Below are 26,530 nucleotides of genomic sequence, written 5' to 3' on the forward strand. Positions count from 1 at the left end.
CGAACTCCAAACCACGGCGGCAATACACGCGTTCCTTTAGGACGCCACCCCGCTATCGCCGGATAAGGGAAAGAAGCGAACTGATGCAGACGTTGGTTTGCGCTCCGCAGCAGTTGGCACAATGTAAAGCTATAGTTAGTCCAACTTCGTTTGTCTTTATCATACAGTACATCGCATTTATGATCCACTGTAATTCTGGGACAAAAGCACTCATCAGTCTGTGCGTACGATAGAGACGGATAATCCTCACTACATGATAATATACATAGATCATCGTTGGGACAAGGAGACTCCAAACATGAACGTACCTACGATCGATGCCGGAGTCCATCGTTCGCCTGCTTAACTCGTCGCCGGTTCTTCACGGTGAAATCCGGGTCCAAGCCTTCCTCCGACGGAATATTCTCCGCTGCATTAATACCACCCTGCGCGAAGTGAAGCGCCCGTTCGTAATGCTTGAGGTTGAGGGCCATCTGCGAAGCATGGCTCAAGGCGACCACGAGCTGCTTCCGCGCCCCTCTGATCTCCGTTGCGTACGTCCCACTTGTATGAGTATCGAGCGCGATAAGTGCTGCCGCGAGCTCTGCAGCGCTCGTGTACGCCGCACAGGCGTAACCGTAGTCGTCTCTCTGGAGCATGAGACGCTCACGACCCTTGTCCAGCCGTGCACGTATGCGCGAGTGTGACATCTTGATTATCTGGCGAATGACGTCCGGTCGCGTAATCTGCTTGATCTGAGCGAGAGACGTCGAAGGGGATAGGCCGACAGGCGTATTCTGCAGTGCCTGGATGCCCGTCAATACATTTCGCTGCGCAAGGACGACAAACAGGCGGATGAGTGCGGTAGGGCCCAAGATGTTCTCAGGTGCAACAGATTGAGGATGTTCCGAGTTCTTTCCGGTGAAGACGGTCCACATTGGGGAGCGGAAGGTTTCTTGCTCGTTCTCAATGGCGGTGAAGGTCGCCTCGAGGCCCAGGCTTCGGTTCAGGGGTTGCACCTTGCGTGAGCCACGATAAGCGACGTGGAGGAAGGACTCAATCTGGGCATCTGCGATGCCACATGAGTCTGCTGCGTGAGTGAGAGTCGCGATCAGGCGTAGAGTAGAAATACGTGAAAAGCCTGTGAGTCACGAACGTTTAGACGTCGTGTATCCGGTTGGACTAAGCACGCTGCGTACCGCGATATTCAAACACCTGAAGAAACGCTTCCTCATCCGGTGGATTGAAGGCACCATAATCGAGATTAACTCTGGCAAAATAACTGCGCGAGACGTGAGCATCATTTGACGGAGACATATGGCGACCATCCTTACCCCTTAATTTTCTGTATATCTTCGTTTTGTAAGTGCATCCATATATCAATGACCTTTTTGGCCCAGTCTTGCCGTGACGTCAAGATGGCCAATGCTTGAGACGCGGCCTCCCTCTCCTGCACGGCGGCCAGTTGATCCGTAGGAACTCCAGGGACCATGTATACCGGCCACTGGAACAGCTGCGTCAAAACCTCACAGGCTATGGAGTCTACCTGTGTCTCAGGATACCACGGTTTCCTTTCGAGTGCCGCGCACTCGAGGAGATAATCGAGAATCTGAGGTTTGGCCTGGAGGATCTCGAGGCAATGAGCCCGTGATCTGGGGGAGGAAGTGCACAAAAGGCCGTGTGCAGTCCACATAGCGCTCTCCTGAGCCATAGCAAACCACCTTGGACAGTATCTACTTGATATACTGGGGGGAATCTGCGAATAGAGAGGCTTCAGTCTAGATTGGGGTAAGCTTGGGAGGAGCTTACGTTCTCTCTTCCCATGATCATCTGGCTTTGCCAGGTCCTACCGGGGTCTTGCATTTGCTCGATAACATGGTCAGGCCCTGAAAGGGTGTACAAACAAACCGACTCTATGATGTCCGCCGCGAAGCTCCCGGAAACTTTTTCTCCCAAAAAAGATTCCGCTGCTATCACACGCAGGGTGTTGACGGCCAACTGGCGCATGAGGCATAGTGGATGTTTCACCAGCTAAAGACGAGCTAACCATGACACAACATCCAACCTAGGATGAAGAAAGCTTGGCTTACCTGTAAGCATAGCCCGACAATGTCTTCTTCCAACAGCTTGTCAAGAAGTTTCCGCCGGTCCGATACGTCTCCTGTCCGCATCATATCACATAAACCATCCATCGCGTGATATTGTGCAATGTATCTCTCCTTGGCAACATTTTCTCCTGTCCAGTCTTGTCGTACAACGGTTGCCATCGTGGGCACGATGCCAGCTTTCAGACATGCCTGAGCGAACTGATTAAAACGGGCCTTAGGTTCTCCACCGGGCTGTATATCCTTTCTGAACTCGTGTTTGATCGCTCCCTACTAGGGCTGAGCATTCGCATCGAGGGGACGAACTGGGTTAAAGTATACATACCGTATAAGTTTGCAGGAAGACCGGGTCTTCGAGCGGATCGACTAGCCTCGCGAAGATTTTCTTGAGATTCTCAGTAAGATGGGGTTCAGGCGCTTGCAGCATCCGCCGCATGTTGAGCTTAGCGAACTCGTCCATGGTGCAAGTAGTGAGAGTGAAGTATTGGTTGTTGGCTGAATGCAGGGTCTGCAACGCGTCGCCAGGAAATTAGGCAACGCGACGCGACACAAATTCAAGCTCCGCGAGCACGACACCAATGACGTCGCTTGAAAACTTGCACTTTTTACGTCCACATCATTTGTCTTTGCATGACCAAGGACGTTCAGATACCCAATTCATGAAACCATGTAACGGATCCAGAACTTGGTATTGGCGCTATGGGTCTTCTTCTTATCACTACAAGCAAGACTGGGAGAGTCCACTCATGGACCGATTGGTTGAAGCACAGCCTATGGGACGCCAAGGGTCCAATATTCAAAATCTAGGATTCTCGACTTGATCATCAAGTAAGTTCATAGTGCCCTTTGGAGACCGCAGTATCTTCTCGAGAGCCATTGATCAACTGCGGGTCTGAAGAACGCTCAATGGCCCACAGGTACGAAGGCATCGTTGCTGTCGGGAGCAGACGTGAATAACCCGAAGCGCAATGCTGTGCAACGTGCTGTGCATGAACTCAAGGCCGTGCCACTACGATTGCAACAACCTCTACCGTCCCAGACGACATTGAATGTAGCTTGTATCAGCGTATCACCGCCTTTCTGTATTTGCCTGGGATTGATGCAGCCTTGTTCTCGCCCTGCTGCGAGTCCTACACACTGGAGGTGACATCGCATCCCAAGCCACTATTGACCTTTGCCAACGACCAACCCGCAGTTGGCCGCACGATCGACCACAACATCTCAACCCGCCGTATGACGGCAAAGAGCTGCGGGCGCTGCGCATGTTTACTCTGTTCCCATCGCATAATGTCGCTATCAAAGGTTGAGAGTATAAAGGCAAGGAACGAACTGCGTAGTCCTCCATCTTCAAGTTCTTTGTCTGTCTGGAACAGGCCCTCTGTCTATTACCTTCAAGTTTACCAGCTGTTTTAAAAAGCTTCTACGATGACTTCCTGTGAGGACTTCAAATCCTCACTCGAACCATTCCAATGCTGACCGCATTTTCTCTGCAGACGAGATTTCGACGATGCTCACCGCGAGGGACAACGTCACCGCCACAGCAGCAGCCGTCCACAGTCCTTACGGCTACGTCCCTTGGGAGAGCGCCGGCGTGATCTTTGCTCTGCTTTTCGGTATCACTACGCGTTCGTTATTTGCTCTCTCCCTTAGTTATTCCCCGACTGACGTCCCGGTCCCAGTTGTCCACCTCGTGCAATCCTTCCGATATGGCATGAAGTTCCTCCTACCGACAGCCGTTTTATGTGGTGTCTTCGAGATCATTGGCTGGGGTGCTCGTCTCTACTCCCACTTCCAACCGCACCAGCAAAACCCGTACATTATTCAGTGAGTATTCAGCACCTGTCACAAATCAAGCGACTAAAGTCCCGGTCTTTCACTGTAGAATCGTGACCACCATTGTCGCTCCAATCCCCCTGACGGCAGCCAACTTCATTATTTTAGAAAGGATCATCAGGAAGCTCGGACCCCGGTACAGCAGGCTGAGTCCCCGCAACTGTGAGAAATATACCTAGCAAATGATGTCCGACACTAATCATCGCTTCCTTTCAGACCTGCGTCTTTTCCTGGCCACGGTAAGTGTCACTGAGATGCCAGAATGTAGAGTGCATTTTCTTACATTTCCCTCCAGGACGTCGTCGCCTTCCTCATCCAAGCCGGTGGCGGAACGATTGCTGCGAACGCGACGACGCTCTCTGGTGCTAACCAGGTTAGTCCAATCCTGAAGCGCCCGTAGCTGTTAATTCCGACAGCTTTAAAGGGAGGCAACATCATGCTGGGTGGCATTATCATACAGCTCGGTACGTGTCGATGTTATTATCACTCGCCAAATTGACTCACAGCCCCGTCTACGTAGTGTTTATGATACTCTTCATTGGCCTGACCGCAGAAGTGTTCTACCGGTACAACGTTGACGCGTCCATTCGTCAGCCCACTGACGAGGAAAAGCTGGAGGAAGTTCCCTTCTTGCTCTCTGACCACCCCCGCACTCTGGTCATGATCGAAGCCGGCGCATTCAGCACGTTCTGTCTCCTCGTACGGTTGGTTTTAAACATACATGCATCGCCACTTCGTACCTGACTTTGCCTTATCAGTGCCGTGTACCGTACCATCGAGCTCGCCGATGGCTGGGACGGCACCGTGATCTTGACGCAGTCTTACTTCAGTATGTCTGGCATAGCCCACGTGTTGGTATCGTTGCTGACTTCTGTGTCTCCGTGTTACAGTTATCTTTGATGCTCTGATGGTCACCCTTGCCATGTTCGCCATCAACTTCTTCCACCCCGGCTATCTCCTCCACTGAAGAACGGTTCGTAAAAGACGGTCTATCATCTTTACTTTCATTAGTAGAACATCGACACCTTTTGTTTCGTTTTTTCTTTATATATTGGCGCATTGATATGGACTTACTCCTATCTGGAGAACGTACGTTCTTTCATTGTTAGCATTCCTTCTAGGGATCAACAAATGGACTGTTAAATAATGTGTGTAGTAGTCTCGCTGGAATAGTACAAATGTGCTTCGAGGCTCTGATGTTCTTCCTGTGTGATCGGTTCCGTTTTGCGCTTGAAGCACTTCAAAATTGTTGACATTCAGCCTAATGTCATACAGTAGGACATATTCGTACAGTGGCTATGAAAGACGCGTCGACATCGGACAACAATGATAATATACAGAGGTTTTGTAGATTCGGAAGCACAACGGACACATTTGTCGATTCGAGGCAGATTCAAGGCACCAAGGCCTCGCATATTCGGAGTGTTCAAAGAACCATATCCTGGTCATCACGCATCACCGTCGGAAAGTTGCTGAAGAATCTGGGAAGAGGACTGATGTTTGTAGTTGATTTTGCCACGAATATCGCGCTGTACTTCCACTCCATATACGGCTGCGTTGTGCTGGAAAACGTACAGATGAGTCAAGGAGCCTTTGCAGTCAATATGCGCACATCTCTTAACGGTACATTGTCGGGCGCCAGTGTACTCCAAGGGCACCTGTTGCAGACGTAGAGCTTTTTCGAGGGGTGGACAAGCTTTCGAGCATGTTCGGCCTGTGTATGCTCGGCTAGTGCGGTTTTTTGCTCCATGAACCCACAGATACTGCATTTGTTTTCCACTGGCCTAGCGTGCTAGAGGGAGGATAGAGGCTGTTTTAGCTCACAGCTGGAGAGGTTGTAGTAAGCCCACAGTCGCGCACCTCCTTACTCCCTTTTGTTTTGGATGAGCTCGTGAGAGAGCGTCTTTCGAACTGAACTTTCGGCTCATAGCGGGCCGGAGGAAAAATAACTTTGCCGAGGACAATTTTCGTAGCCGAAAGCCGGTCTCGGGACGATGGGTCGAATGTACAAACCCCTTCTGCTGTTTCGTCTTCGGCGAAAATGATCCTACCATTATCGAGCTTGTCTTCGCGTTGCTCAGGGTATTCAGAGCGCCACTCATGCCGCGCCCAAGTGTGCCGAATCAAGCCCCCGTTCCCTCGCACGACTTTGCGACATATGTCGCACTGGGAGCCTAACTTATGACGGACATGTCGGTGCTGAGTCAACAAAGATTATGAGCCGTTGAGATGAACACAGGGACAGTGTGACGCACGCGCTTAAGCCCTCCGTGGCTTTCGAACATGACGCTCCCGGTACATAACTTGCAGTGCCAAAGCAGCTTCGGGCCCTCGTATCTAGCGCTTGCGCGCTTTTGATCCCTAGCCCCCAAGTTGGCCGGACGACGTCGAGCAGAGCGCGTCTGAGCAGAGGCCTTGCCTTTGCCGTCAGACTTGCGACCCGGTGGCAGACTCTCGTGTTTGGCCTTCCTGTGCATGGCGAGACCATGTTCATTCTTTACTCGTTTTCCGCAGTCCTTGCAGCAAATCACTGGCAGCTGGTGGGTTCGAACGTGCTAGACGAACAAGAAAGCCAGTTAGCGGGCGTCATTCATTTCCAACTGCGGTAATGTGTACCAGTTTGTACCTTCGTTCACTCTCAAATATTTCGGGGCAAGATAAACAGAAAATGGGATGATGGAAACCAATGCCTTCACCAGGGGATGTATTCATGATCCAGACGACTCTAACGAGAGCTTTCTGGAAGAGAACACAGCTGAGGTGGGTTGGCGATGGGAGTCAGATAACAGGAAGGAAGCGGCTCCTTCGTGCCATTTATCATGATTCAGTATCACCTCGTGTGCTCGCTTCTCATGCACGCATCCGGTACACCTCTTACCGCATTTGATATGGGTGAGAGTCGACACAAACAAGGATTAGCGCCGTCCTTGGGCAAGCTTTGTCACAAGGTCTGGATGGATGATTGCAAGGAAACCATGACCGACGGAAATGGGTATTCGATCAGAAAATAATCGCTATCGATACAAAAGTAGATAGTTCGGAGCTATACAACCAGAGCTCATCATGAACACTATGGTATAAAGTCCACTCAGTCCCAATGTCCTGCATTGCCACTCGCTATACACGAACAACCCAATCAAACCATCCAGAAGGTATTCTCAAGGGCATAGCTCGCCGAGTCATAGTCGTCGCTCTTGGCGCGGGCATCAACCTGCGCGACGGAATCCATAGGCGAGGCGCTGCGGCGTGCCTTCCAGAACGTGTTCTCAAGGGCGAAGCTGGTCGAGTCGTAGTCGTCGCTATCGATGCGGGCACCAAGGCGCGAGACGTAGTCGTTGAATGAGGTACCACGGCGTGCCTTGCGGAGACGGTTGGAGAAACCAAAGCCGAACGAGTTCGACGCCGAGGGGGATGCGGCGGAGTCACTGTCCGTGGGGGTCGCGGCGGACGAGGAGCCGTCGGCTGGGATGTTGGCCGAGCCAGACGCGAGTGATGCGGTGGCGGTGGCGCCGTTCAACATCACGGTAGTAGGGCTGGCAGCGTTGCTGTCTGTGGGGGAAGCGCCGAAGACGTTCGTGGCAAAGCTGCCGGTGGGAGTGAGACTACCGGAGGAGGCGCCGAAGGGGTTAGAAGAGGCTGAGCCGGTGGCGGAGGGGTCTGAGGATGAGCCAAAGGGATTTGTCGCGCTCGGGGTAGGAGTAGATCCGGTGGCGAAGGGATCACTGGAGGCAGTCACGGAAGGACTGGCGGAGGATCCGAAGGGGTCAGACCCGGTCGCGGTGGGACTGGCTGCAGAACCGGTGCCAGCTGGTGCAGTCACGTAGACAGTCGACATGACAGTGACAGTCACCGTGTCCTCATCTCCGCAGTCAGGATCGGGGGTCGACGTAGGGGCAGCGGAGCCCGACACCGAGCCCGTAGGCGTGAACGAGCCAGTTCCCGTAGGGAAGCCAGTGGCCGAGACGGCAGATGAGCCGGTGGGGACGGTCGTACCAGATGAACCAAACGGCGACGTGCCGGTAGGAACAGCGGAAGAGGAGTCTCCGAATGGTGAGGTTCCGGAGGGGCTGGCAGAGGAACCGAATGGCGATGTGCCAGTGGGGACAGCAGACGAAGAGTCACCGAAGGGGGAGGTGCCAGTGGGGGCAGCAGACGACGAAGAATCCCCGAAGGGAGACGTCCCGGTGGCTGATGGGATGAAAGAAGAATCGCCGAAGGGGGCTGAGGTCCCAGTAGGGATGGAAGAGCTCTGGTCAGAGGTTGAGGAGCCCGAGCCGAAGCCGAAGGCGGTAGAGTCCTGACGCTTCATTGGGACATTAAGAGCCACTATATGAACCCGTCAGCGGAATCCAGGGTATGCTTGGGTTAAGCGACTCACCATTACGGTCGTGTTTGGGGGCAGGAGCAGCAATGGTGGATGAAACGGAGGCAAGAATAAGAGCGGTCTTCAGGAATGCGTACATGGCGATAAGCTATTGAAGTGCTAAGTTGGCGAGCAAGAAACGTTATGGGTCGTATATTCTGGGAAGCAAGTCTAGAGTTGAAGAGGATAAGGACAGGAAGAGCACCAGGCTCAAGGAGATCTATGGGATCACGAAAAGTGAGAGGACGTCTACGTCGAGAGCGAGTGCTGGACTGAGGAAAATGCCGTCGTCGCAGGAGAACTTATAAGCCATCTCATACCCGAGCTCGCTTAGCATCCTTTTGTCTTTCGTGCGACCTAGAGACGGTAAGTTATTGTTTATTGTCGAGGACGAGTGCGCGCTCATCAACGCCATTGTTCACAAAAAGAGTCCGCCTCGTGCTGTTGTACTCGTCCGCGTGGTCCTGTTTGGTTCTGTTGTTTGGGCTGTTAGCCGAAACAAAAAGATCGCTCGTTATGGAGATAAGCCCCTATATTTTCCGCTCTCCAACCGCTTCATCGCGGACATAGACGCATTGACCTCCATATTGACTAACAAGGCTGCTATGGGCTAGTGATTCGTTGATAATTACCGCGGTGATTCTGATTCACTTGTGCTCATGCATCGTGGCTCGGAAAATAGCAACTGCGCATTGCAATGTAAGACCATGCTTTGTACATAGCTCCCTTGCGTCACCTCTGCGGTCACAATGATGACGTAGAAGAATGCCAGCACCGGTATGCCTTCTTGAACCTCCACGAACGTTTGAACAGTCAGTGAGCAATGAAAAACGTCGAGCAATGCATTCAAGCACCGGACCACACGATTCTTTGATCCCAAGACACCATCTGCTCAATATCACCACACTACATCATGGCATATACCGCACAATCCGCCGAAGCCAAGGCCCACGCAGCGGTAGGCGTCTATCATCCACTCCGCTTTGTCCATCGTGATCCCCAGCTTCTGCGATGTTAATGATGCCCGGTTCCAGGTGACATCCGGAAGCCTACCCCACCCTCCGCATGAAGTCATCGTAGCCGCAATAACCTATGCAACAGCGAAAGCGTATGAGCAAGTCACTCAGGCCAGCGGCAGGCCTTCAAACGGCTCGGACATTGATCAAACCGCTGAGATGCTGTAAGTGTTTGCTTTGTCGTCGCACCGTCTACCATCTGACGGCTCTCTTCGCTATTCTAGCGATGGATACGCGGAGACTTTCATTGACGGCGTTTCGAGCATCAAGGAGATGCCCAAGCTCGAGCAGACGAAGTTGAAGCAAGAAGGTGAGTCAGTTAGATGATCTCCGCGTCTCCTGGTAACCCCATACGATAGCTTGCACCCGAGCTGAGGCGGCCCTCAGAGCCAAGGGAGAGCTCTGAAAGATGAGAGCGAAACTAGTAGATTCAAAGTAGCGCATAGTAATTTGCAAAGCTCGACGCTTAGTGAAATCACCTAGAAGAGCAGAACATGACAAAGGAATACAATGTACACTGCCAGACACATGAACACAACTCGCTCCTTCGAACTCAGCTCGAAACCTTACCTAGTATCTGGTCAAGGCGAGAGGCCGAAGCTGCTTCGCTCATTCTACCCTCCCAGTTTTCTCCTCTTTCCTCTTCCTTCCTCCAGTACACTTTCCTTCCTCTCCTCGACCCTATCCAAAAACTCGACCTTTTCAAGGTATCCGCCCCCGCGCTGATTCTGCACGAGTTCGTCGGCCACAGTACTCGGCTGGGTAGAAACGTGTGCACGCCAGTCCATCGCGGATTTGTCGAGCGTCGTCAGCTTCTTCGCCTTGTTTCCTGACGAGGGGAGAGAAGGGAGGGACGTGCGTGGTTTGCGTGGACCAGGGCGCTTCGGTGCTGGTGTACCTGTGGTGGCGGTAGGTGGAGAGGAGTGTGCGGAGGCAGACGCCGATGTCGACGCCAGACCGGAGTTGATTTCCCTTGCAGTAGACGGTTCTGGAGGAGTTGACTGAGAGGAAAGAGATGTTGGTGGTATTGGTGGGGTATTGGTGGAGGGTAGATTCGACGGCTTTGAATCGAGTGAAGCGCTCGCAGGCTGGGCCTTCTCAACCTGAGTATCCTCTGGTTGGCCATGTACGTTCCACTGGGGCCACTTTTTCGCATCCGGCGAGTCTTCTGCTACCTCAACAACCTCGCTGCGAGCAAGGTGTTAGTTGAGCACGAGACGTCCGCACCCCAGAGTGCGCCACGTACACAATCTCCTTCCCCGCAAATCGATAACGCTTCTCCACTTTTATCATCCTCTTCTCCTTCGTAATGGGACTCAGAGCGCTTCCTCCATCCCCGTTCGACGAAGTAGCAGAGGCTTGGAAGCTCGCCCACAAAGCCTCGCGTTTCCTGTAGTCCAACGTGTTTCAGCATATATGAGCGAGAAATTTTACTGATAACGTGTCGCATGGACTATGTATGATCCCAAAGGCAGGAACTCTTACTTCTTCTGCTCCAGAGATTCCTCTGTCGTCGCCTCCTTCACCGGCTCCTCCAACAGAGCCTCCCCATCCTCTGAATCGTCCGAATCTGCAAGACAGAGGATGTATGAATAATCCCAGTCACCCTAGGAATGTATAGTGCAGTAGTGAGAGAGATTTACCAGGCTCCTTGGGCGGGACGTAGTCTCCATCTTCTGCGCTATCGTAGTCGTCTTCCGGAGGTTTGGGTAACATCCTGGACGGTCGGCAGCAGTGGAAGCAAGGGGTTATTTGGAGTTGTTAGACTCCAAAGCTCTTGCCAAATGCGGCACCGCTCGCCAACCACTCGCTCCTCCGTTCCTTTCCCTTTGATGCATAGTTTGTGTACGTCTTTTAGTGAAACATTGCGCAATATGGTGGAATCGTCATCAGTATGAATGCTGGACTTATACTACGATTAGCTTATTGGTCATTAGTCTAGTGCCTAATAATAGGGTTTGCGTAAAGACCATCGCTGGGACACAGGTGAGTCCTCAAGTTCAATACGAGGGCACTGTCCGTTATTGGAGCTAAATATGGCGCTCTGACATGGACATCATCTCTGAGCCGGATTCTGGTTCTTCCGTGGACCCCAAGTGACTATGTCCGGGCCAGCTGAACGCAACAGGTGGGAGGATCGTCGACGCATCTTGCCATCTCGAGGCAATCGGAACATCGACGCGCATAATACGTCTGTGGGTCTTGGGTAGGCTGAGAGTTATTCGGGACATCATAGTCACTGTCATCCTTTCAAGAAGACAATGTTACACAATATGAATCGGGATGAGTCAATTGGCAGAGCCCGCACTTACGTGAGTTGTATTCTAAGGTTGGGTGAGTGAGAAATGGGTTACTTTGTTTAACTTTGGTCAGGAAACTCACTGTCCAAACATGTTCCTGATTCCAGGGGGACAACTAGAGACCATGACGATCGAAGTGACGTTGACCACGCAAATTACACTGCGCAGGTCATTATGAGTAGGCAGACACTTTGAGTAACAGTGATACGTACGCATAGTAAATTAAGCCATCAACAAGCAAACATCGTGCAATGGTGTTGGCATTCCGACAAGGGCGGTAAGGAAGTGTACGCGCAACGATCAATCCAATCACAATCGTCTCAAATGCCAGCTCGAACCAGGTAGCTGACGTAGCCAGAACACTGTCAGTTGACAAACGACGGTAAGCGGCTCGGCGATAGCATTTGCTTGGTCTAACACTCACTAAAATTTCCCTTGGAAGATAAGCGTGCATGCTATGCTTCAATTAGTGGGAGCGATGACACCGAGTCGACAACATGATATCCTTACAGTGCACAGCAGGTGTATGAGGAACGGCTACATCCAAAAAATGGGTTATGGATAAGTTAAGCGATGGCTAAATGCACTCACGTCCACCGCACATGACGACATAGGCCGCCACGCCACACCAGATGACAAAGAAGATAGCCAGCGTAGCGGAGAGGATCTTCTGAGTATAGAGGGCAAACACTCTGTTCGGTGTTCGTTTCATCATTGTGGATTACAGATGGGCAAAGGACAAACCTCCTGAGCATCATGAGCGCTGCAACGTGAACGCCTATCTGATTCATGGCCGCTTGGTACCGCACGAAGCGTTTGCAACTTGTGGATTAACGTGTCAGTCGGTAAACTAAGACGTTAACCACCGCGTGACTGACTCCTATGTCAAATCTCTGTTAGGAAAGCTCAAGCTTTCAACACGTGTTGAGTACGTACTGATGTTGAGAATTGAGGGGAAATGTATGCTGCGTGAGGTCAGTCAGTCCACGGACCAGGACGGTCAGGCAAAGGCGGCGGACACACCAAACAAGTCCACGATGAAGCCTAGCGGGATGATATAACGGTTCTAGACGGTGGAACATGAGTTAAGCCGCTGAATCATCAAAGCATGGAGGTGCATCTGACAAAGAGAAAGAGCGACGACACTGGCTTTAGTCAGCGCTGTTGTGCGGGCGACAGGCGCAACGAAGACTCACTGAAGGTTTTGGGCTGCTTCCATATGAGCTCCATCTATGAACATTGCAGAAGAAGTGAGCGTATGGTGACAGTGCTGATGCTGAGCCTGTACCTCATCCCCAAACGTAATGAAGTGATCCCAAACCAAGATGGTAAAGCCGACAAAGCCAACCCGCTAGAGGCCATAGTCAGCAACATTAGAAGCCGAGAACAATCAAAGTACGGCGTACTATTGTGAGAAGTCTTGATGATCGACATATTCCAATTTAGTAGTCGCAACAGCTTCAGTGAGACAGATGGAAAACGTACGAGTTTTGTTTGTCCACCACCATCTGGTCGTATAACTCATCAAAGTTATCCCCTACATCATACATCGTCCCACGCTGAGAGGTGTCGCGCGAGACCTCGGAGAGCCGTTAGAGGCGGAAGATAGATAGTCGCAAGGGTGGCCGTCTGGAAGTAAGAGTGAGGAAAGAGGGGGTGGCGAGTCTGCGCATGTGCATGAGCTGATGAGGCAACCTCGAGGAGTTCCAGGGTTCGGTGCGAAAATTCCAAGAACGACCCCCATCAGCCCTGCTTATTCAATCCTAAAACAACTGATACAGACTTGGATACAGAGAGAACTTTGCTTCCACGGCCGCGCGAGTCATTCGGGTTGCGGAACCTTTCCTTCCCCATTCCGTCTTCTACAAGGGCACTGGTCATTAAGTGAAGTTGAACGCTGAAGTAACTTCACGTCGGTATAGACAAGGTAACTTATGTACATATGTTCCTTGTCAGGTAGCCGACGCATGCAACAGCAGCCCTCAGGTTTATTCAACGGAGTGACCCCACCTGAACCCGACACTAGCTCGCCGCCACAGGCCGAGGCCTGCCGCTTCCTCATGATTCCCGTAGTATGATTTGACAATTGAAAAGCGGAGAATATTGTTGCGTTTCGTTGCCACGTGCGTTGATTCGGAGACGACAGCTCAGAAAGAGTGAATGCCACAAACATGCACCCACAACTGTCAATGTGAAACTCACGTCTACGATCGTCAAGCATTACAAACGACGCTCACTCGAAGTGAGCGTCAATGTGCTCGACGCGCTGCTGGTGCGCGCAGTGATGGCCCGCGCGTCGTGAGGGCGTCCCGCCATGTCTCAGTTCGCTGGTCTGGGCTCTGGTCCAGAGTCCGACTAGGGCCCCCGGGACTAGCGCGTGACCGACCCCACAGTGTCGCGCCCAGCACGAGGACAAATACCATTACAGTACTGTCCCTTTTCGACCGTAGGCTTGCGGGTGGCGTGGGAATTGTGTTACCCCATCCAGACTGTCCACCATGAGGCTCGAGGATTCTGAGCAGGGGTGGACGCCAGGCTCCTACGCAGCCGTCACTGAGAGGAGAGTAGCTTATCCTAGGGCGCGGTAGACTCAGCAGAATCCGCGACAAGTCTTTCAAGTAGCGATTGAAACTCAAGCCGTAGCTATTAATCGCCGATTCAAAGTTTTGAACCTTAAGCTTCTCGTCCTCTCAGTGAAAATGTTCGGGTGGATCCGTAAGGGTCATGTACCTCAGATTCCGCTAAGTCCCTCTGCACTAGCAATTGCCTCACTAAACTCGGAATGACGGCTGTGTAGGAGCCTGGGTGGACGCCAAGCTCGCGATGTTCAACGTTCAACATTGAACTATTAACCCCGCCACAATTGAGTTTAAATCGCTTTCTTCTGTATGGTAACCATCCGGGCCTAGACGTTGAATCTGCAGCGACTTCTGTCGTCAGCCCATGCAGTCCATGAGCATTGCACCATTGACCCTTCCAAAGCCAGTGACACACAGTAAGATTTTCCCGCACCGTAGAATTTATTATCCGGATATAGAAAAACTGAGGCGGTGTAAATGTCGCAAGATTATGAACATGAAGTACGATAGACTCTTAGGCCACTAGGACACAATCAAACGCTTGTGGATTTTTTCCCGCAATCTACGTGACTTTTTTCGACAATTTACTGGCTGTCCACCATTTCAAGCTCGCATGGGTCCTGCAGGGGTGGACAGTCCACCCCTTGTAAGCTCGGCTCGCCGGTCCCGGTGGACAGGGGACGAGCCTACGGTCGAAAAGGTACAGTATTGTTCTTGTACCTCTCCATCTGAGATACTGCACTGCCCGGTCGGGCACTAGAGACGCAGTAGGATGAGGAAATGGGCCGCTCGCTCAGGCTTGGTGGCCCTGCCAGGTAAGATTTTCGTCGACGTTGTTGTCCCACCGATTGGTCGCCGACTCCCTGGCCCTGACAGTTGTTACGTTAGCTTCAAGATAGTACCCACCCCCCTTCCCTCGGCAAGTACTCTGCCTCATCTTTCGCTCGTTAACTGTTCTTCCTTCGTTATTTTCTCACTGCGTTTTTTCTGCTTACGGTATGTACAAACAGCCTCCGCCATCGCACGTTATACAATTGTTCGTGTTGGGCTCGCCGAGTCCCGAGATGGCTCGGGAGCCGCGGTTCCTTTAACGAATCGCGTGCGACTTCAGGCGAAGCAGCACGGGCCTTGATTAGAGACTAAATTGGGACGATCCCTTCGTGTCGCTTCCGGTGCACTCGGAAACGTGATATTACATCAGGTCTGCACTGCCTGCCTAATGACTGACGAAGTCCCGAACAGCAATCCCGCTCAGCGAACTCGCCCTGCAGCCAACTCGCATACATTGTCCCATGCAGCGACTTTCAATATTCAGGACATGCACGACTGGAGTTTGGGTTTTCAGCAAAAGCAAACACATACCCTTTTCATCCGTGAAATGTATGAGTCTTCGTGGCACCTGTGATGCAAACCCAAATGAAAGTTGAAGGACATGAACCGATGTCACAATGGGGTCTCCAATAACCATGCTTCCCGTCCTATTTTCATCAAGATGCAATGATCAGTTCATGTTGCCAGGGAGAGTAGTACAAGAGTCGTAGAGCAGACGAACAAGGGTGATTAGTCGAAATTGAGGCCTATGCAAAGGGAACTCCCTCGGCACGAAGTCCTGTGTTGGCTTGGTCGATTCGCCTTTTGTTCTTTTTGATAATATCCTGACTCAGTTCCTCCCCGGGCGGGATGTTTTGAGAAACATTGGATGCGCCCCACGCAAAGTGAATCGCCTTCCCCCACTGCTCTAGATTTAGCGCCATCTGCGCCGCGTTTCCCAGAGCAATCACCAGCTGCTTCCGCGCCCCGCGAATCTCAGCCATATACGCGCCCTCCGTGTGCGTGTCGAGCGCCACTAGTGCCGCTGCCAGCTCTGCGGCTTGCGCGAACGCTTCGCGCGCATACTGGTGATCGCATGCGTGCGTTCCCTTGGCACTCCCGCGACCATGGTCTAGCCGGACCCGTAGGCGCTTGTGCGAAATTTCGATGATGCGACGGATGACGTCGGGGTGCGTGATCTGCTGAATCTGGCTGAACGAGGCCGATGGCGATAGTTCCTTTGGTGCCTCAGTTAGAGTCTGGATGGCGCTGAGCGCCTTCCGTTGAGCCAGGACCGCGAGTAGGCGAATGATTGCTGTTGGGCCCATGATGTGCTCAGGTGCGACCGTAACGGAGGCTTCCGCGAGTCTTGGTGTGTCGAGACTCCACATCGGAAGGCGATAGACCTCTTTGTGATTTTCGATGGATGGACCATCTCTGGTGAAGAGGCCTTGGGATGGCTGAGTTTTACGACAACCGAGGTACGCGATGGCCAGCAGGGATTCGATTTGCGGCGTTGCGATGCTGCACAAGTCCGCGGCGTGGGTAAGAAGAGCGATAAAACGGAGTACGACTACTCGAGAGGTCCCTAGGTGTATGCCTCGTTCAGTTGCAGAGAAAAAGATTAACATAGAGACAGGCGTACCGCGATTCTCGAAAACCATGTAGGACTCAGTCTTCTGACCGAAAGCAGCATACGCGTGTGCAGACGTCGCGACAACACTATCGATATCTATTAGCAGACCTAATACTCCAGATTGGTGACTCATACTTTTGAAATATCTGTGTATCTTCCTCTTGTATGCGTGTCCATACCTTGATAAGTTTCTCAAGCCAATCTGGCCGTGACGTTAAGATAGCCATCGCGCGTAGCGTCTCCTTCCAAGACGGGTCCTTGTATTCCCTATCGCGTGGTGGCGAGATGTCGACCCCTGGTACCACATAGCATGGCAGGTGAAAGAGGAGGGCTAGGACCTCACAAGCCGTCGCTGATGCATCGCTCTCTGGGTGGCTTGCTGACCGCTCGATGATCGCGCAGTTAAGGAGGAGGTCCAAGATCTGGGGCTTCCTCTTGATCATATCGGAGCAGAACTGGCGTGAATGACCGGAGAATGTACAAAGCAGGCCATGTGCAATCCACAGGGCGCTTTCCTGTGTGATGGAGTGATATCGACGAGCGTGCCGCTTGGCTTCAGAAATAGGTGTCTACAACAAAATTGAGCTCTTTCGCATAAACTGCTGCGTGACTCTTACCCTATCGTCGATGAAAAATAATTTTGCCTGCCATTCCGTCGCTGGGTCGTTGAGCTGAAACACAAAGTCGCTCGGACCGTTAAGAGCATATAGACAAACGGCTTCAATAATGTTGGCAGCCGTCGATGGGGAGACTTTCTCTCCTAACATAGACTCGCTTGCAAGGCACTGCAGCGTATTGATGCCCAACCGCCGCATCAGGCATAGCCGATGTCGAATTAACTAAAAATCAGCGCCGCGTTTCAACCTCATTCAATTGACAATGAGAAAATGTAACGCTTACCCGCATACATAAGTCGACGACACCCTCTTGTAGCATTGAGTCTAGCAAACCTCGGCGCTGCGGTATATCACCAGCGTTCAACAGTATAGAAAGAGCCTCGATCCCGTTGTATTGAGCGATGAATACCCACTGATCAAGGCGCGGATCCAATTCGGGCCACTCCTTGTTAGCAAGAGCTATCATCGCTCTCACTATACCCGCGTTCAAGCAAGCAATGCCGAATGTACTGAACCCAGCCGCCGACGCCCCATGCAATCTACGTCTGAGCTCCTGGTTGATTTCAAGCTAACAAAACTTGTGAGTTATGGTTACACGGCGTGACTGGAAGCAGGTAGTCGGAGTTGATAGAGTACTCACCGCATATTTGACGACGAAGACAGGATCTTCATTTGGGTCAGCCATTCTCGTAAACAACCCCCTCAGGTTCTGCGAGCGGTGGGGCTCAGGGGCATATAGTAATTCCTCCATGTCGGCCGGAGATACCGAAACCATGATCGAAGCAAGGGAATGATGCGAAGGGCTTCGAGGGGTTGGTTGGCGTTGGCAAGAATGTGAGACAGAGATGCGGGACAAGGACAACGCCATCACGGCCAGCAATATGTATAGCCCCTATTGGTGACGTCAACATGAAACACTCTGGGTCAAGCCTGCATCTAGCCACTCCACCCAGTCGGCAGGAAGACAGCGCAAGAAAAAGTTTCTCAATCACACAAGAGATTGAGAGCAGCGAGAAAGAAGATGGAAACGATACTGTGTCAGCGTGTCAGCCATTAGACTCATGGCAACGCGGAACTTTCGCCCAAGGGTTTGTAGTACACAAAACCGGTTTCTGGAGTCCTATATCAGCAACACCCTCAAGAACAGGGTCATGTAACCCACTTCTACAAGAAGTCGCCGCCCGACGCCCAAGTTGCAAAGCTACTGGATCCCGAGCCCAGCCTTAGCGCACTTTACTCTTCGCTCGTTTTTCTCCGTGATACCTAGACCCAATCCCTCTCCTGGTGGGATGTTCTCCGCGGCATTGATTGCACCTAGTCCGAAGTGAAGTGCCCGCTTGTACTGTTTGAGATTGAGCCCCATCTGCGACGCGTTCCCCAGAGCAATCACTAGTTGCTTCCGCGCCCCGCGAATCGTAGCTGAATACACGCCGCCTGTGTGCACGTCCAGTGCGACCAATGCCGCCGCCAACTCTGCGCCGTTAGTGAACCCAGCACACGCCCATTTCCAACCTGCGTCCGCTAGCTCGCTGCTGCTGGCAGCGCGGTCACGCGCTCGGTCCAAGATGTCACGAAGGCGCCGATGCGAGATTCTGATGACTCTGCGGATGACGTCGGGATGGGTGATTTGCTGGATTTGGCGGAGTGATGTCGACGAGGAAAGACCGTCGGGCGCCTTGGGTAGCGTCTGTATGTTGGTTAGGGCGCTTCTCCGCGCGAGAACAACGTACAGCCGGAGGAGGGCGGTTGGCCCAAGTATGCTCTCGGATGCAATTGCGTAGGGTATATCGACGTTGACCTTCATGTTTGAACGCCACATAGGGGCGCGAAAAATGTCTCGCTGGTGTTCCATTGTGGTAAAGGTATCCTCTTCGCCGGTGCAGTCGTCAAGGGACTTGACTTTGCGACACGCGTGGTAGGCGATATGGAGAAAGGATTCTATCTGTGCGTTGGTGATACCACACGTCTCTGCTGCGTGGGTCAAAGTAGCGATCAGTCTCAACATAGATATCCTGCATATGCCTGTATGCGACACATGAACTGAGACACGCTCGTGACAGGACGGGCAAAACGTACCACGACAGTCGGGAATCAGTGTAGTTCTCGCTGATGGGCCGTATGGAGCAAAATCCTTTCCAGGGAGACCATGCTGCGAGAACACGCTGTCAAGGACCGTCAGTTTGGGCACGGAAAGGATGACACATTTATCCTGCCTGTAAAGCTTCTGCACGTCCTCTTCCAGTACGTGCATCCATACTTCGACAAGTTTGTCAACCCAGTCCTGACGCGACGTCAGAATCGACATTGCTTGCCACATAGCCTTCCAATCCTGCGCTTGGAAGGAGCTATCCATTGTCTGAGCAACACCCGGTACGACGTGAAAAGGCCAGTGGAATATCAAAGCTAGCATCTCGCAGGTTATAGAGTTAACGCCGCTCTCCGGAAAGCACTCGGGGCGGTCCAGGATTGCGCAATCTAGAAGAAGGTCAAAGATTTGAGGTTTCTTCCTGAGTATGTCAAGGGTAACTGCGCGTGGCTGATAGGGAGATGTACAAATGAGGTCATGCACAGTCCACACGGCCTCCTCTTTTGTCGTAGAATCCATGTACATCTCTGCAAAATCTGCATGTAACTACGGGAGAGTATTAGTGAGGATCAATCGTACAAAGGATAGGACGCATTACATTCTTTCCATTCCATCTCGTCCAAACGACCGGTTGATCCCCACTGCGATCCAGCTTACGGAGTATATATGAGCATACCGCTTCGATGATGGTGGCCGCCGTCGCAGGTGAGACTCTGTTACCCAAAAAAGACTCGGTCGTGAGTGTATGCAGGCAGTGTATGGCCGCTTGATGCACGCAATGCACTCGATAGTTCTGCAAGTTCTAGAACAAATAGAGCTAATGTGTTCTGTAAGGGGATGAACCGGAGACTTACTCGTAGGCACACCTCCACAATGCCCTCTTTCAGCATCTCATCCAGTAGGTCGCCACGTTCAGCTGCGTTTCCGGTTCGCATCAGCACCGAGAGGCTATCCAGGGCATCGTTATGGGCTAATGTGTTCGTTTGTGTCCAGATCATTTCATACCACCCATTTCGTGCGATGGAGACCATTGCTTTGACTAGACCTGCGCTCAGACATGCATGGGCGAATGGACTGAAACTGGTTTCGAGCTTGTCTGCAGACATGGGAGGTGGTCTTCGACGCTCTAGCTCTTGGAGATCATTGTTAAACTCATCCCAAATGGCATTCTGCGAACGCTCGTGAGCTATCGGACGCGTTGTGGGCTTCAGGTTGGCCCGACCGCAGGAGTCAAAACTCACGACAAAGTCTTTAACGAAAATGGGGTCCGCCCGGGCATCAACTAGTCTTGAGAAGGCATTACGGAGTAACACAGATCGTTTGGGTTCAGGGGTGCGTTTGACGGACTGTAGGAACTTGGGCGTATCCTCCATTGATATTGAGCAAGCAGAAGATATGAAGTGTCGCATCTGGCGATGGCGCGGCTTACTTTCCCTTGCCTCCCACGACACCAACACGGCACAGCGCGACTCCGACGTGCCTTCGCGGACGACGGCCAACCATCGATATGGTGTCCCTACACAGCTCCCTAGCTAGCAAGCATCTATCGGTCACACAAACACAAGGGCTCATCTTGACCGTGTATTGATGTACACGAGTACACTTGCCTGGGTCTTTACACAACTTCCAGGTGCGCATGTTTCCTGTCAAATTTCAGGGCTTAACTCACAACCCCACTGGCTAGCAGGTGTTCGACCGGCGCGCAGCACGTACCCTCTCTTGTTAGCACGCAGAAGCTACGTGGAGTAGGTTTTCTCCGCTGTGTGAGGTGAGGGAGGTAGGCTTAGCTGTGACGAGGTTCGCGGTGCGTAGTTCTCTGTCTGGCCAACAGTGAATAGGGTTGCTGAACAACGAGATAGCTCCATACCAGCGACCGCGTCGGCGACAGGGAATTGGAGTTGATGACAGGGTCAGATGCCGGGGCCGTCAGCAGACTTTGGTGGGTGGGAGAGCCTTGTCCCGGTTCGCACACCCACGCCTTTGGAAGAATGTGTAACATAGGAAGCGTACATCATGTATGTACTCGCCGAGCTCATCTAGAGCGTCACTCTTCAATCCTACGACTCACGTTGAAGCCCATCCTTAGCGTAATCTACTCGTCGCTTATTCTTCTCGACGATCTCTGGATCCAACCCCTCTTCCGGTGCTATGTTCTCCGCAGCGGTAACAGCACCCCACGCGAAGTGAAGTGCCTGATTGTACCGTCCGAGGTTCAGCGCCATCTGCGACGCATTTCCAAGAGCAATCACCAGCTGCTTGCGCGCCCCGCGAATCTGACGCGCATACACCCCACCTGTGTGCGTGTCCAGTGCGATCAGAGCCGCTGCCAGCTCTGCCGCGGTCGTGAACGCTGCGCACGCCATGTGCCAATCCCAGCCAGTCTTCTTGCTTGCAACGTCGTTTCGGCCCGTGTCCATCCTTGCGTGTAGGCGCGCCTGGGATATCTTGATGAGGCGGCGGATGACGCTGGGGTTGGTGATCTGCTGGACGTGGACGAGCGAGGTCGTCGGCGATAGTCCATTTGGTGGCTTGCGTAGCGTCTGGATGCCGTCAAGTGCTTTCCGCTGAGCGAGGACAACGAGCAGGCGGATGAGTGCGGTTGGGCCGATAATGTTCTCCGGTGCCATCGAGCTCGTCTCGGCGGTCACGGTCACGCCGGGAAGGGCAGTCCAGACGGGAAAGCGATTGTTGTCGACGTTATTCTCAATGGCTAGGTAGGACTCTTGTGGATAGAAGCACTCCTCTGGGCGCTTCACCTTGCGACAACCCTGGTAGGCGACGTGAAGGAATGATTCGATCTGAGCGTTGGTGATTCCGCAGACATCAGCAGCATGGGTAAGTGTGGTTATCAATCGCAAAACGGTGATCCTATTCTTGCCTAAATGGCGAGTTTATAAGCTTGGCTCAGAGAGGGCGATTGAGCGCAAGATGAGACGTACCGCGGTATTGGTATATGTTCTGCGGACCTTGAGTCGCATAGTAGTCGCGCTGCGCGTTGACAAGATCACTGTGGGCATCATTTTTGAGTTCGAGTCGGTCAATTACGAGGTGCCGAGCATAGTGCACCATACCTCAGTGTCTTCTCCATATTCTCGTCCTGTATCCGCATCCATACATCGATAAGTTTCTCGGACCAGGCTGGTCGTGACGTCAAAATAATCAGTGCTTGCGATATGGCCTTCCACTCTCCCGTCTTGAACGTCTTGTCCATGGGCGTAACGACTCCTGGGACAATATGAAGCGGCCACTGAAACAGCAGAGCCAGTGCCTCGCATGCTGTCACGTCTACCTGGGTCTCCGGACAGTACAATGGCCTATCCATGATCGCTACATCAAGGAGAAGATCGATCACCTGTGGTCTCTTCTTGAGAATATCGAGCGCAAACTGGCGCGATCGAGGGGGAGATGAGCACAATATATTCTGCGCCGACCATATCGCACTTTCGCGGCCTGTGGCAAAAAGCCGGGGACCCCATTTTGCGGGCTGTTGTACCAAGAATGTCTGCAGGGTGGCGAGTTGGACCTCAGGTGCGGGTAGCTAGGACTGTCTTACGTATCCTCGTTCCGCAAATACAGGGGTTTGCCACGCAGTCGCGGGGTCGAGCAGTTGATTCGTGAGGTGGTCTGGGCCTTGGAGGGTGTACTTGCAGACAGCTTCCATGATATCGGCAGCGAGCGAGGCGGATACTTGCTCTGCTAGGCAGGTTTCGGTTGCAAGCGAACTGATCAGATTGATGGCGACTAGCCGCAGAGAGGATAGAGGGTGTTGCAGGTCCTGCAGAAAGATTATGAAGTTGTTTACGGGGTGCTCTCTGAGAAAGCTTCGAAATAAGACCCACTCGGAAACATATCTCCATGACATCCGTCCGCATCATCGTTTCCATCTCCCTCTTCCGCTCTGACGCGCTGCCAGTCTCCAACACATACGAGAGAATTTGTGACGCATGGTATTGAGCGGTGTATCTTTCTTTCGGGGTGTTACTTGTCGGCCATTCTTGGCGCAGGACTGCCAGCATCGTCTTCACAAGCCCCGCATTGAGGCACGAGTGGGTGAAGGGAGGGAAAGAGGTGACTTGGTCATCAATGTTCTGTCTGAACGCACAGCGTATTGCATCCTGCAACACGTGCCGTGAGCAAAATGGAAGACGACCCGGAAGATAGCCAAACACAAGTTTCGTGGTCGCGCTCGATTCGTACTTACCACATACTTGTGGACGAAGATATGGTCTTCATGCGGGTCGACCAGCCTCTCAAACACCTTGATGAGGTTATCAGATAGCACTGGCTCAGGTGCCCTGAGTGTTTGCTCGGCGTTGTCTGCAGTTATTGACGGTGGTGTACGGTGGTGAAACTTGGAGATGGAGTTCATGTTGGAGGAGCGGTAAGACGACCCGGACATTCACTGATTAGAGTAGCATGTCCTGTTCCATTGCAGCCGGCGCGCGCTAATGACGAGAAATTGTGAATTAGCCCCTGTCAGGACTTGACTTCGTCAAAAATTATAATCTAGCTGCTGATTATCAACACACCAGGGGCCCTAGATCTAGGTACCTACAGTACAGTAGATGGCCAGTTTATAGTATGCTAGCAGATACAGTAAATATTGCTTCCCTGTCGACACCATCATCTTCATGGCCTGTAAGCTATTGCGGGAGACTTGGCTGGAGACCAGCGCTCGCATGGTCAACTCGCCGCTTATTCTTCTCCATGATCCCTGGATCCAAACCCTCCTCCACCGGGATGTTCTCTGCCGCGTTGACCGCACCCCACCCATAGTGAAGTGCCCGTGCGTACTGCTTGAGATTAAGCGCCATCTGCGACGCGTTCCCCAGCGCGACGACGAGCTGTTTCCGTGCACCACGGATCTCTTTCTTATACACCCCGCCCGTATGCGTATCCAATGCGACCAATGCAGCTGCCAGTTCTGCGGAGCTCGTGAATGCCGCGCAGGCGAGATCCCAGTCGCCTTCAACGCTTTTCGCTGCTACGCGATCGCGGCCCACGTCCATCCGCGCACGTAACCGCTTCTGCGAGATTATGATCGTCCGACGGATGACGTCCGGGTGCGTGATTAGCTGGATGTGTTCGAGGGACGTCGTGGGGGATAGGCCGAGTGGCGGCTCCCGGAGCAGTTGAATGCCGTCGAGTGTTTTTCGCTGCGCAAGCACAGTGAGAAGGCGAATGAGTGCGGTAGGGCCGAGGACGTTCTCTGGGGCGACCGTTATTGGACTCTTGGGCGTTATATGCAACGTATCCGTCCAGGCGGGTTTTCTAAACATCTCTTGGTCGTTTTCGGCGCGGAGGTGCCTGTGCTCCTCGATGCTACTATTATGCGTCGATTTGACTTTGCGGCAGCCGACATAAGCGATGTAAAGGAACGACTCGAGCTGAGTGTTTGTTATGCTGCACGTTTCCGCGACATGTGTGAGAGTCGTTATTATCCGTAGGACGGTTATTCTGGAGACGCCTGAGGTCGGGTTGAGCGAAGGTATGAGAGCGACCAGGCGGGAGACACACCACGATACTTGGGGATCGCCTCGAAACCACCTTCAAATTCAAGCTCGGGGAACGTCCCGTAATCGCGCTCCACATGATCGAAATGTCTGATGTAGATAGGTCAGTTTAGGACGTGGTGTTAGTGATAATGACGAACGATACACCTTCGAACCTGTTTTAAATCTTCCTCTTGTATCCGCATCCATATCTCTACGAGTTGTTCAACCCAATCTGGACGCGATGTCAGGATTGCCATCGTCTGCGACATAACCCTCAGTTCTTGTGTTTTGAAAGCTTTGTCCGTGGGAGTGGCAACCCCCGCCACAGTATGCGGGGGCCACGCAAACAGAAAAGATAGCATCGCACACGCCATCGAGTCTACTTGAGTCTCTGGATGCCACTGTGGTCGACCAAGGATTGCGCAATCAAAGAGTAGATCAAGCACTCTTGGTTTCCTCTTGAGTATATCGAGATAGAACTTGCGTGGTCGGGGAGGTGAAGTACATAGAACACCATGAACTGTTCGTAAACCTTCCTCGAGATCCATGACATAGAAACGAGGAGGGTTTCCAATCCTATTCAAGATCTCTACGCGCCTCTACGGGACCAAATGAGTTGAGAGAAGAGACGCACAGGGAGCTTTGTGGATCCTACACTTTTACCGTCTCTGAGAACTCGGGTCTCTCCTGTATCTGGGTTCACCAGCTCAGATATGGCATCGCTACGTGTACGGAGCGTAAGAAGACAGGCGGCTTCGATGATGTCTGCAGCCGTAGAAGGAGAGATGCACTCTCCGAGGAACGAATCGGAAGAAAGGATATGCATCGTACTAGCCGCCACCTGCCGCATGATTCCTAGCTCATGCACAAACATCTGATCTCGAACAAGAAATGTGCCCATAGCTTAGGGACTGCATGCTGGGGATCGAGGCAGGACACTCACTTGAAGGCACAGCCCGACGATGTCCTCCCGAAGCATGATATCCAGCAGCTCTCGTCTTTCAACTATATCTCCAGACCGCATCAACTCGAAGAGGCATTGCATCGCGTTTGATTGAGCACTGTATCGGGTACCAGACACGCGTGGACCAGTCCACTCTTTCCGGGCCACAGCCAGCATCGTTTTGACAATACCTGCATTTATGCATGCTTTTACGAACGGGGAGAAGTGAGGCGCATCCTGATGTTCCTCAATGGACCGTCTGAATTCATTCCTTATTGATTGCTAAGCTCACAACATCCAGTTAGCAACTACTACGTATCGTGAGGAGCGAATGCTTTCAGTGGCGGGCTTACTGCATAGCTTTCGACGAATTTGGGGTCTTCGCGAGGGTCAACCAGCCTTGCAAACACCTTCTTCAAGTTTTGCGTTAGTCGAGGTTCAGGTGCGTGTAAGATCGCTTGTATGTTGGACGTGGATATGCTAGCCATTGCTCGAGTTCAAGAAACATGACATCGCTGCTAGTGGCCTACGCGACGCGTTTACCCGAGAGCTGTCAAGATAGCTGTCAGGCCTTCAGGCCTGCAGGGGCAACACGTTAATTCAAACCCCGCAACCTCTGTCTCGGTTGGCTTGAACTTGAACTCGACTTCGAGAAGCTCGCACAACGGAAGTTTGATGAGGTAACTACTATGAATAAAACAATGGTCGAGACCTATAGCTAGTAGATATTTGCATGGTACAATTTATCTACGTGGTATTCAGCGTGGT

At 52.4% G+C, this 26,530-nt stretch overlaps 11 protein-coding genes across 11 annotated transcripts; 2 read left to right on the top strand and 9 right to left on the bottom strand.

Moving 5' to 3' along the window:
* Positions 1–149: 149 nt before the first annotated feature.
* Positions 150–2,526, bottom strand: CONPUDRAFT_109504 (uncharacterized protein). The gene is made up of 6 exons (XM_007774305.1): positions 2,406–2,526; positions 2,070–2,350; positions 1,789–2,010; positions 1,314–1,735; positions 1,179–1,261; positions 150–1,120 (listed from the first exon to the last, which is right to left on the bottom strand). Exons 1-6 carry the CDS (start codon positions 2,518–2,520, stop codon positions 309–311), a joined length of 1,935 nt encoding a protein of 644 aa, XP_007772495.1. The 5' UTR covers positions 2,521–2,526; the 3' UTR covers positions 150–308.
* Positions 2,527–3,509: 983 nt separating this feature from the next.
* CONPUDRAFT_168070 (RTA1-domain-containing protein) lies at positions 3,510–4,931 on the top strand (the record flags this gene model as incomplete). The annotated part of the gene is made up of 10 exons (XM_007774306.1): positions 3,510–3,519; positions 3,578–3,709; positions 3,764–3,908; positions 3,967–4,079; positions 4,134–4,156; positions 4,213–4,290; positions 4,342–4,381; positions 4,438–4,621; positions 4,676–4,746; positions 4,808–4,931. 10 exons carry the CDS (start codon positions 3,510–3,512, stop codon positions 4,882–4,884), a joined length of 873 nt encoding a protein of 290 aa, XP_007772496.1. The 3' UTR covers positions 4,885–4,931.
* A 266-nt stretch (positions 4,932–5,197) lies between these two features.
* Positions 5,198–6,566, bottom strand: CONPUDRAFT_139139 (uncharacterized protein). The gene is made up of 5 exons (XM_007774307.1): positions 6,534–6,566; positions 6,173–6,472; positions 5,778–6,116; positions 5,530–5,709; positions 5,198–5,479 (listed from the first exon to the last, which is right to left on the bottom strand). The coding sequence occupies exons 2-5, from the start codon at positions 6,392–6,394 to the stop codon at positions 5,366–5,368; spliced, it is 855 nt and encodes a 284-aa protein (XP_007772497.1). The 5' UTR covers positions 6,395–6,472; positions 6,534–6,566; the 3' UTR covers positions 5,198–5,365.
* Positions 6,567–6,882: 316 nt separating this feature from the next.
* CONPUDRAFT_168071 (uncharacterized protein) lies at positions 6,883–8,545 on the bottom strand. The gene is made up of 2 exons (XM_007774308.1): positions 8,296–8,545; positions 6,883–8,243 (listed from the first exon to the last, which is right to left on the bottom strand). Exons 1-2 carry the CDS (start codon positions 8,378–8,380, stop codon positions 7,054–7,056), a joined length of 1,275 nt encoding a protein of 424 aa, XP_007772498.1. The 5' UTR covers positions 8,381–8,545; the 3' UTR covers positions 6,883–7,053.
* Positions 8,546–9,193: 648 nt separating this feature from the next.
* Positions 9,194–9,702, top strand: CONPUDRAFT_157317 (uncharacterized protein; the record flags this gene model as incomplete). Its single annotated transcript, XM_007774309.1, has 4 exons — positions 9,194–9,238; positions 9,315–9,460; positions 9,521–9,606; positions 9,656–9,702. The coding sequence occupies 4 exons, from the start codon at positions 9,194–9,196 to the stop codon at positions 9,700–9,702; spliced, it is 324 nt and encodes a 107-aa protein (XP_007772499.1).
* A 208-nt stretch (positions 9,703–9,910) lies between these two features.
* Positions 9,911–11,012, bottom strand: CONPUDRAFT_157318 (uncharacterized protein; the record flags this gene model as incomplete). The annotated part of the gene is made up of 4 exons (XM_007774310.1): positions 9,911–10,484; positions 10,543–10,686; positions 10,782–10,866; positions 10,940–11,012. 4 exons carry the CDS (start codon positions 11,010–11,012, stop codon positions 9,911–9,913), a joined length of 876 nt encoding a protein of 291 aa, XP_007772500.1.
* Positions 11,013–11,214: 202 nt separating this feature from the next.
* Positions 11,215–13,219, bottom strand: CONPUDRAFT_84300 (uncharacterized protein). Its single transcript, XM_007774311.1, has 15 exons — positions 13,082–13,219; positions 13,003–13,015; positions 12,885–12,947; positions 12,793–12,826; positions 12,722–12,741; positions 12,620–12,662; positions 12,532–12,561; positions 12,341–12,419; positions 12,188–12,288; positions 12,107–12,133; positions 12,021–12,051; positions 11,809–11,958; positions 11,679–11,756; positions 11,609–11,620; positions 11,215–11,543 (listed from the first exon to the last, which is right to left on the bottom strand). The coding sequence occupies exons 1-15, from the start codon at positions 13,144–13,146 to the stop codon at positions 11,327–11,329; spliced, it is 963 nt and encodes a 320-aa protein (XP_007772501.1). The 5' UTR covers positions 13,147–13,219; the 3' UTR covers positions 11,215–11,326.
* Positions 13,220–15,752: 2,533 nt separating this feature from the next.
* Positions 15,753–18,013, bottom strand: CONPUDRAFT_157320 (uncharacterized protein; the record flags this gene model as incomplete). Its single annotated transcript, XM_007774312.1, has 6 exons — positions 15,753–16,573; positions 16,631–16,707; positions 16,757–17,190; positions 17,239–17,460; positions 17,522–17,806; positions 17,879–18,013. The coding sequence occupies 6 exons, from the start codon at positions 18,011–18,013 to the stop codon at positions 15,753–15,755; spliced, it is 1,974 nt and encodes a 657-aa protein (XP_007772502.1).
* Positions 18,014–18,439: 426 nt separating this feature from the next.
* On the bottom strand, positions 18,440–20,697 carry CONPUDRAFT_157321 (uncharacterized protein; the record flags this gene model as incomplete). The annotated part of the gene is made up of 5 exons (XM_007774313.1): positions 18,440–19,260; positions 19,315–19,870; positions 20,001–20,126; positions 20,179–20,493; positions 20,566–20,697. The coding sequence occupies 5 exons, from the start codon at positions 20,695–20,697 to the stop codon at positions 18,440–18,442; spliced, it is 1,950 nt and encodes a 649-aa protein (XP_007772503.1).
* Positions 20,698–21,274: 577 nt separating this feature from the next.
* CONPUDRAFT_168076 (uncharacterized protein) lies at positions 21,275–23,717 on the bottom strand. Its single transcript, XM_007774314.1, has 6 exons — positions 23,526–23,717; positions 23,164–23,439; positions 22,878–23,099; positions 22,396–22,826; positions 22,264–22,331; positions 21,275–22,202 (listed from the first exon to the last, which is right to left on the bottom strand). The coding sequence occupies exons 1-6, from the start codon at positions 23,691–23,693 to the stop codon at positions 21,382–21,384; spliced, it is 1,986 nt and encodes a 661-aa protein (XP_007772504.1). The 5' UTR covers positions 23,694–23,717; the 3' UTR covers positions 21,275–21,381.
* Positions 23,718–23,785: 68 nt separating this feature from the next.
* On the bottom strand, positions 23,786–26,250 carry CONPUDRAFT_109512 (uncharacterized protein; the record flags this gene model as incomplete). Its single annotated transcript, XM_007774315.1, has 5 exons — positions 23,786–24,860; positions 24,983–25,418; positions 25,475–25,693; positions 25,763–26,044; positions 26,116–26,250. The coding sequence occupies 5 exons, from the start codon at positions 26,248–26,250 to the stop codon at positions 23,968–23,970; spliced, it is 1,965 nt and encodes a 654-aa protein (XP_007772505.1). The 3' UTR covers positions 23,786–23,967.
* Positions 26,251–26,530: the final 280 nt, after the last annotated feature.

The sequence above is a fragment of the Coniophora puteana genome (assembly GCF_000271625.1).
Source record: "Coniophora puteana RWD-64-598 SS2 unplaced genomic scaffold CONPUscaffold_12, whole genome shotgun sequence".
Classification (NCBI taxonomy): domain Eukaryota; kingdom Fungi; phylum Basidiomycota; class Agaricomycetes; order Boletales; family Coniophoraceae; genus Coniophora; species Coniophora puteana.

Coding starts and splice junctions, on each gene's coding strand:
- CONPUDRAFT_109504 (XM_007774305.1), bottom strand. CDS start 2,520: ATGCGGCGGATGCTGCAAGCGCCTGAACCCCATCTTACTGAGAATCTC. Junction 1,262..1,313: donor GATATACAGAAAATTAAGGG/GTAAGGATGGTC, acceptor CGTCTCGCGCAG/TTATTTTGCCAGAGTTAATC. Junction 1,121..1,178: donor TCAGGTGTTTGAATATCGCG/GTACGCAGCGTG, acceptor CGTGACTCACAG/GCTTTTCACGTATTTCTACT.
- CONPUDRAFT_139139 (XM_007774307.1), bottom strand. CDS start 6,394: ATGCACAGGAAGGCCAAACACGAGAGTCTGCCACCGGGTCGCAAGTCT. Junction 5,710..5,777: donor AAACAAAAGGGAGTAAGGAG/GTGCGCGACTGT, acceptor TCCTCCCTCTAG/CACGCTAGGCCAGTGGAAAA. Junction 5,480..5,529: donor ACAATGTACCGTTAAGAGAT/GTGCGCATATTG, acceptor TACGTTTTCCAG/CACAACGCAGCCGTATATGG.
- CONPUDRAFT_168071 (XM_007774308.1), bottom strand. CDS start 8,380: ATGTACGCATTCCTGAAGACCGCTCTTATTCTTGCCTCCGTTTCATCC. Junction 8,244..8,295: donor CCCCAAACACGACCGTAATG/GTGAGTCGCTTA, acceptor GGGTTCATATAG/TGGCTCTTAATGTCCCAATG.
- CONPUDRAFT_84300 (XM_007774311.1), bottom strand. CDS start 13,146: ATGTATGATGTAGGGGATAACTTTGATGAGTTATACGACCAGATGGTG. Junction 12,742..12,792: donor GAAGCAGCCCAAAACCTTCA/GTGAGTCTTCGT, acceptor GACTAAAGCCAG/TGTCGTCGCTCTTTCTCTTT. Junction 11,757..11,808: donor GATGGCTTAATTTACTATGC/GTACGTATCACT, acceptor TGACCTGCGCAG/TGTAATTTGCGTGGTCAACG.
- CONPUDRAFT_168076 (XM_007774314.1), bottom strand. CDS start 23,693: ATGAACTCCATCTCCAAGTTTCACCACCGTACACCACCGTCAATAACT. Junction 22,332..22,395: donor AATATGGAGAAGACACTGAG/GTATGGTGCACT, acceptor TGATGCCCACAG/TGATCTTGTCAACGCGCAGC. Junction 22,203..22,263: donor GAACATATACCAATACCGCG/GTACGTCTCATC, acceptor CTCGCCATTTAG/GCAAGAATAGGATCACCGTT.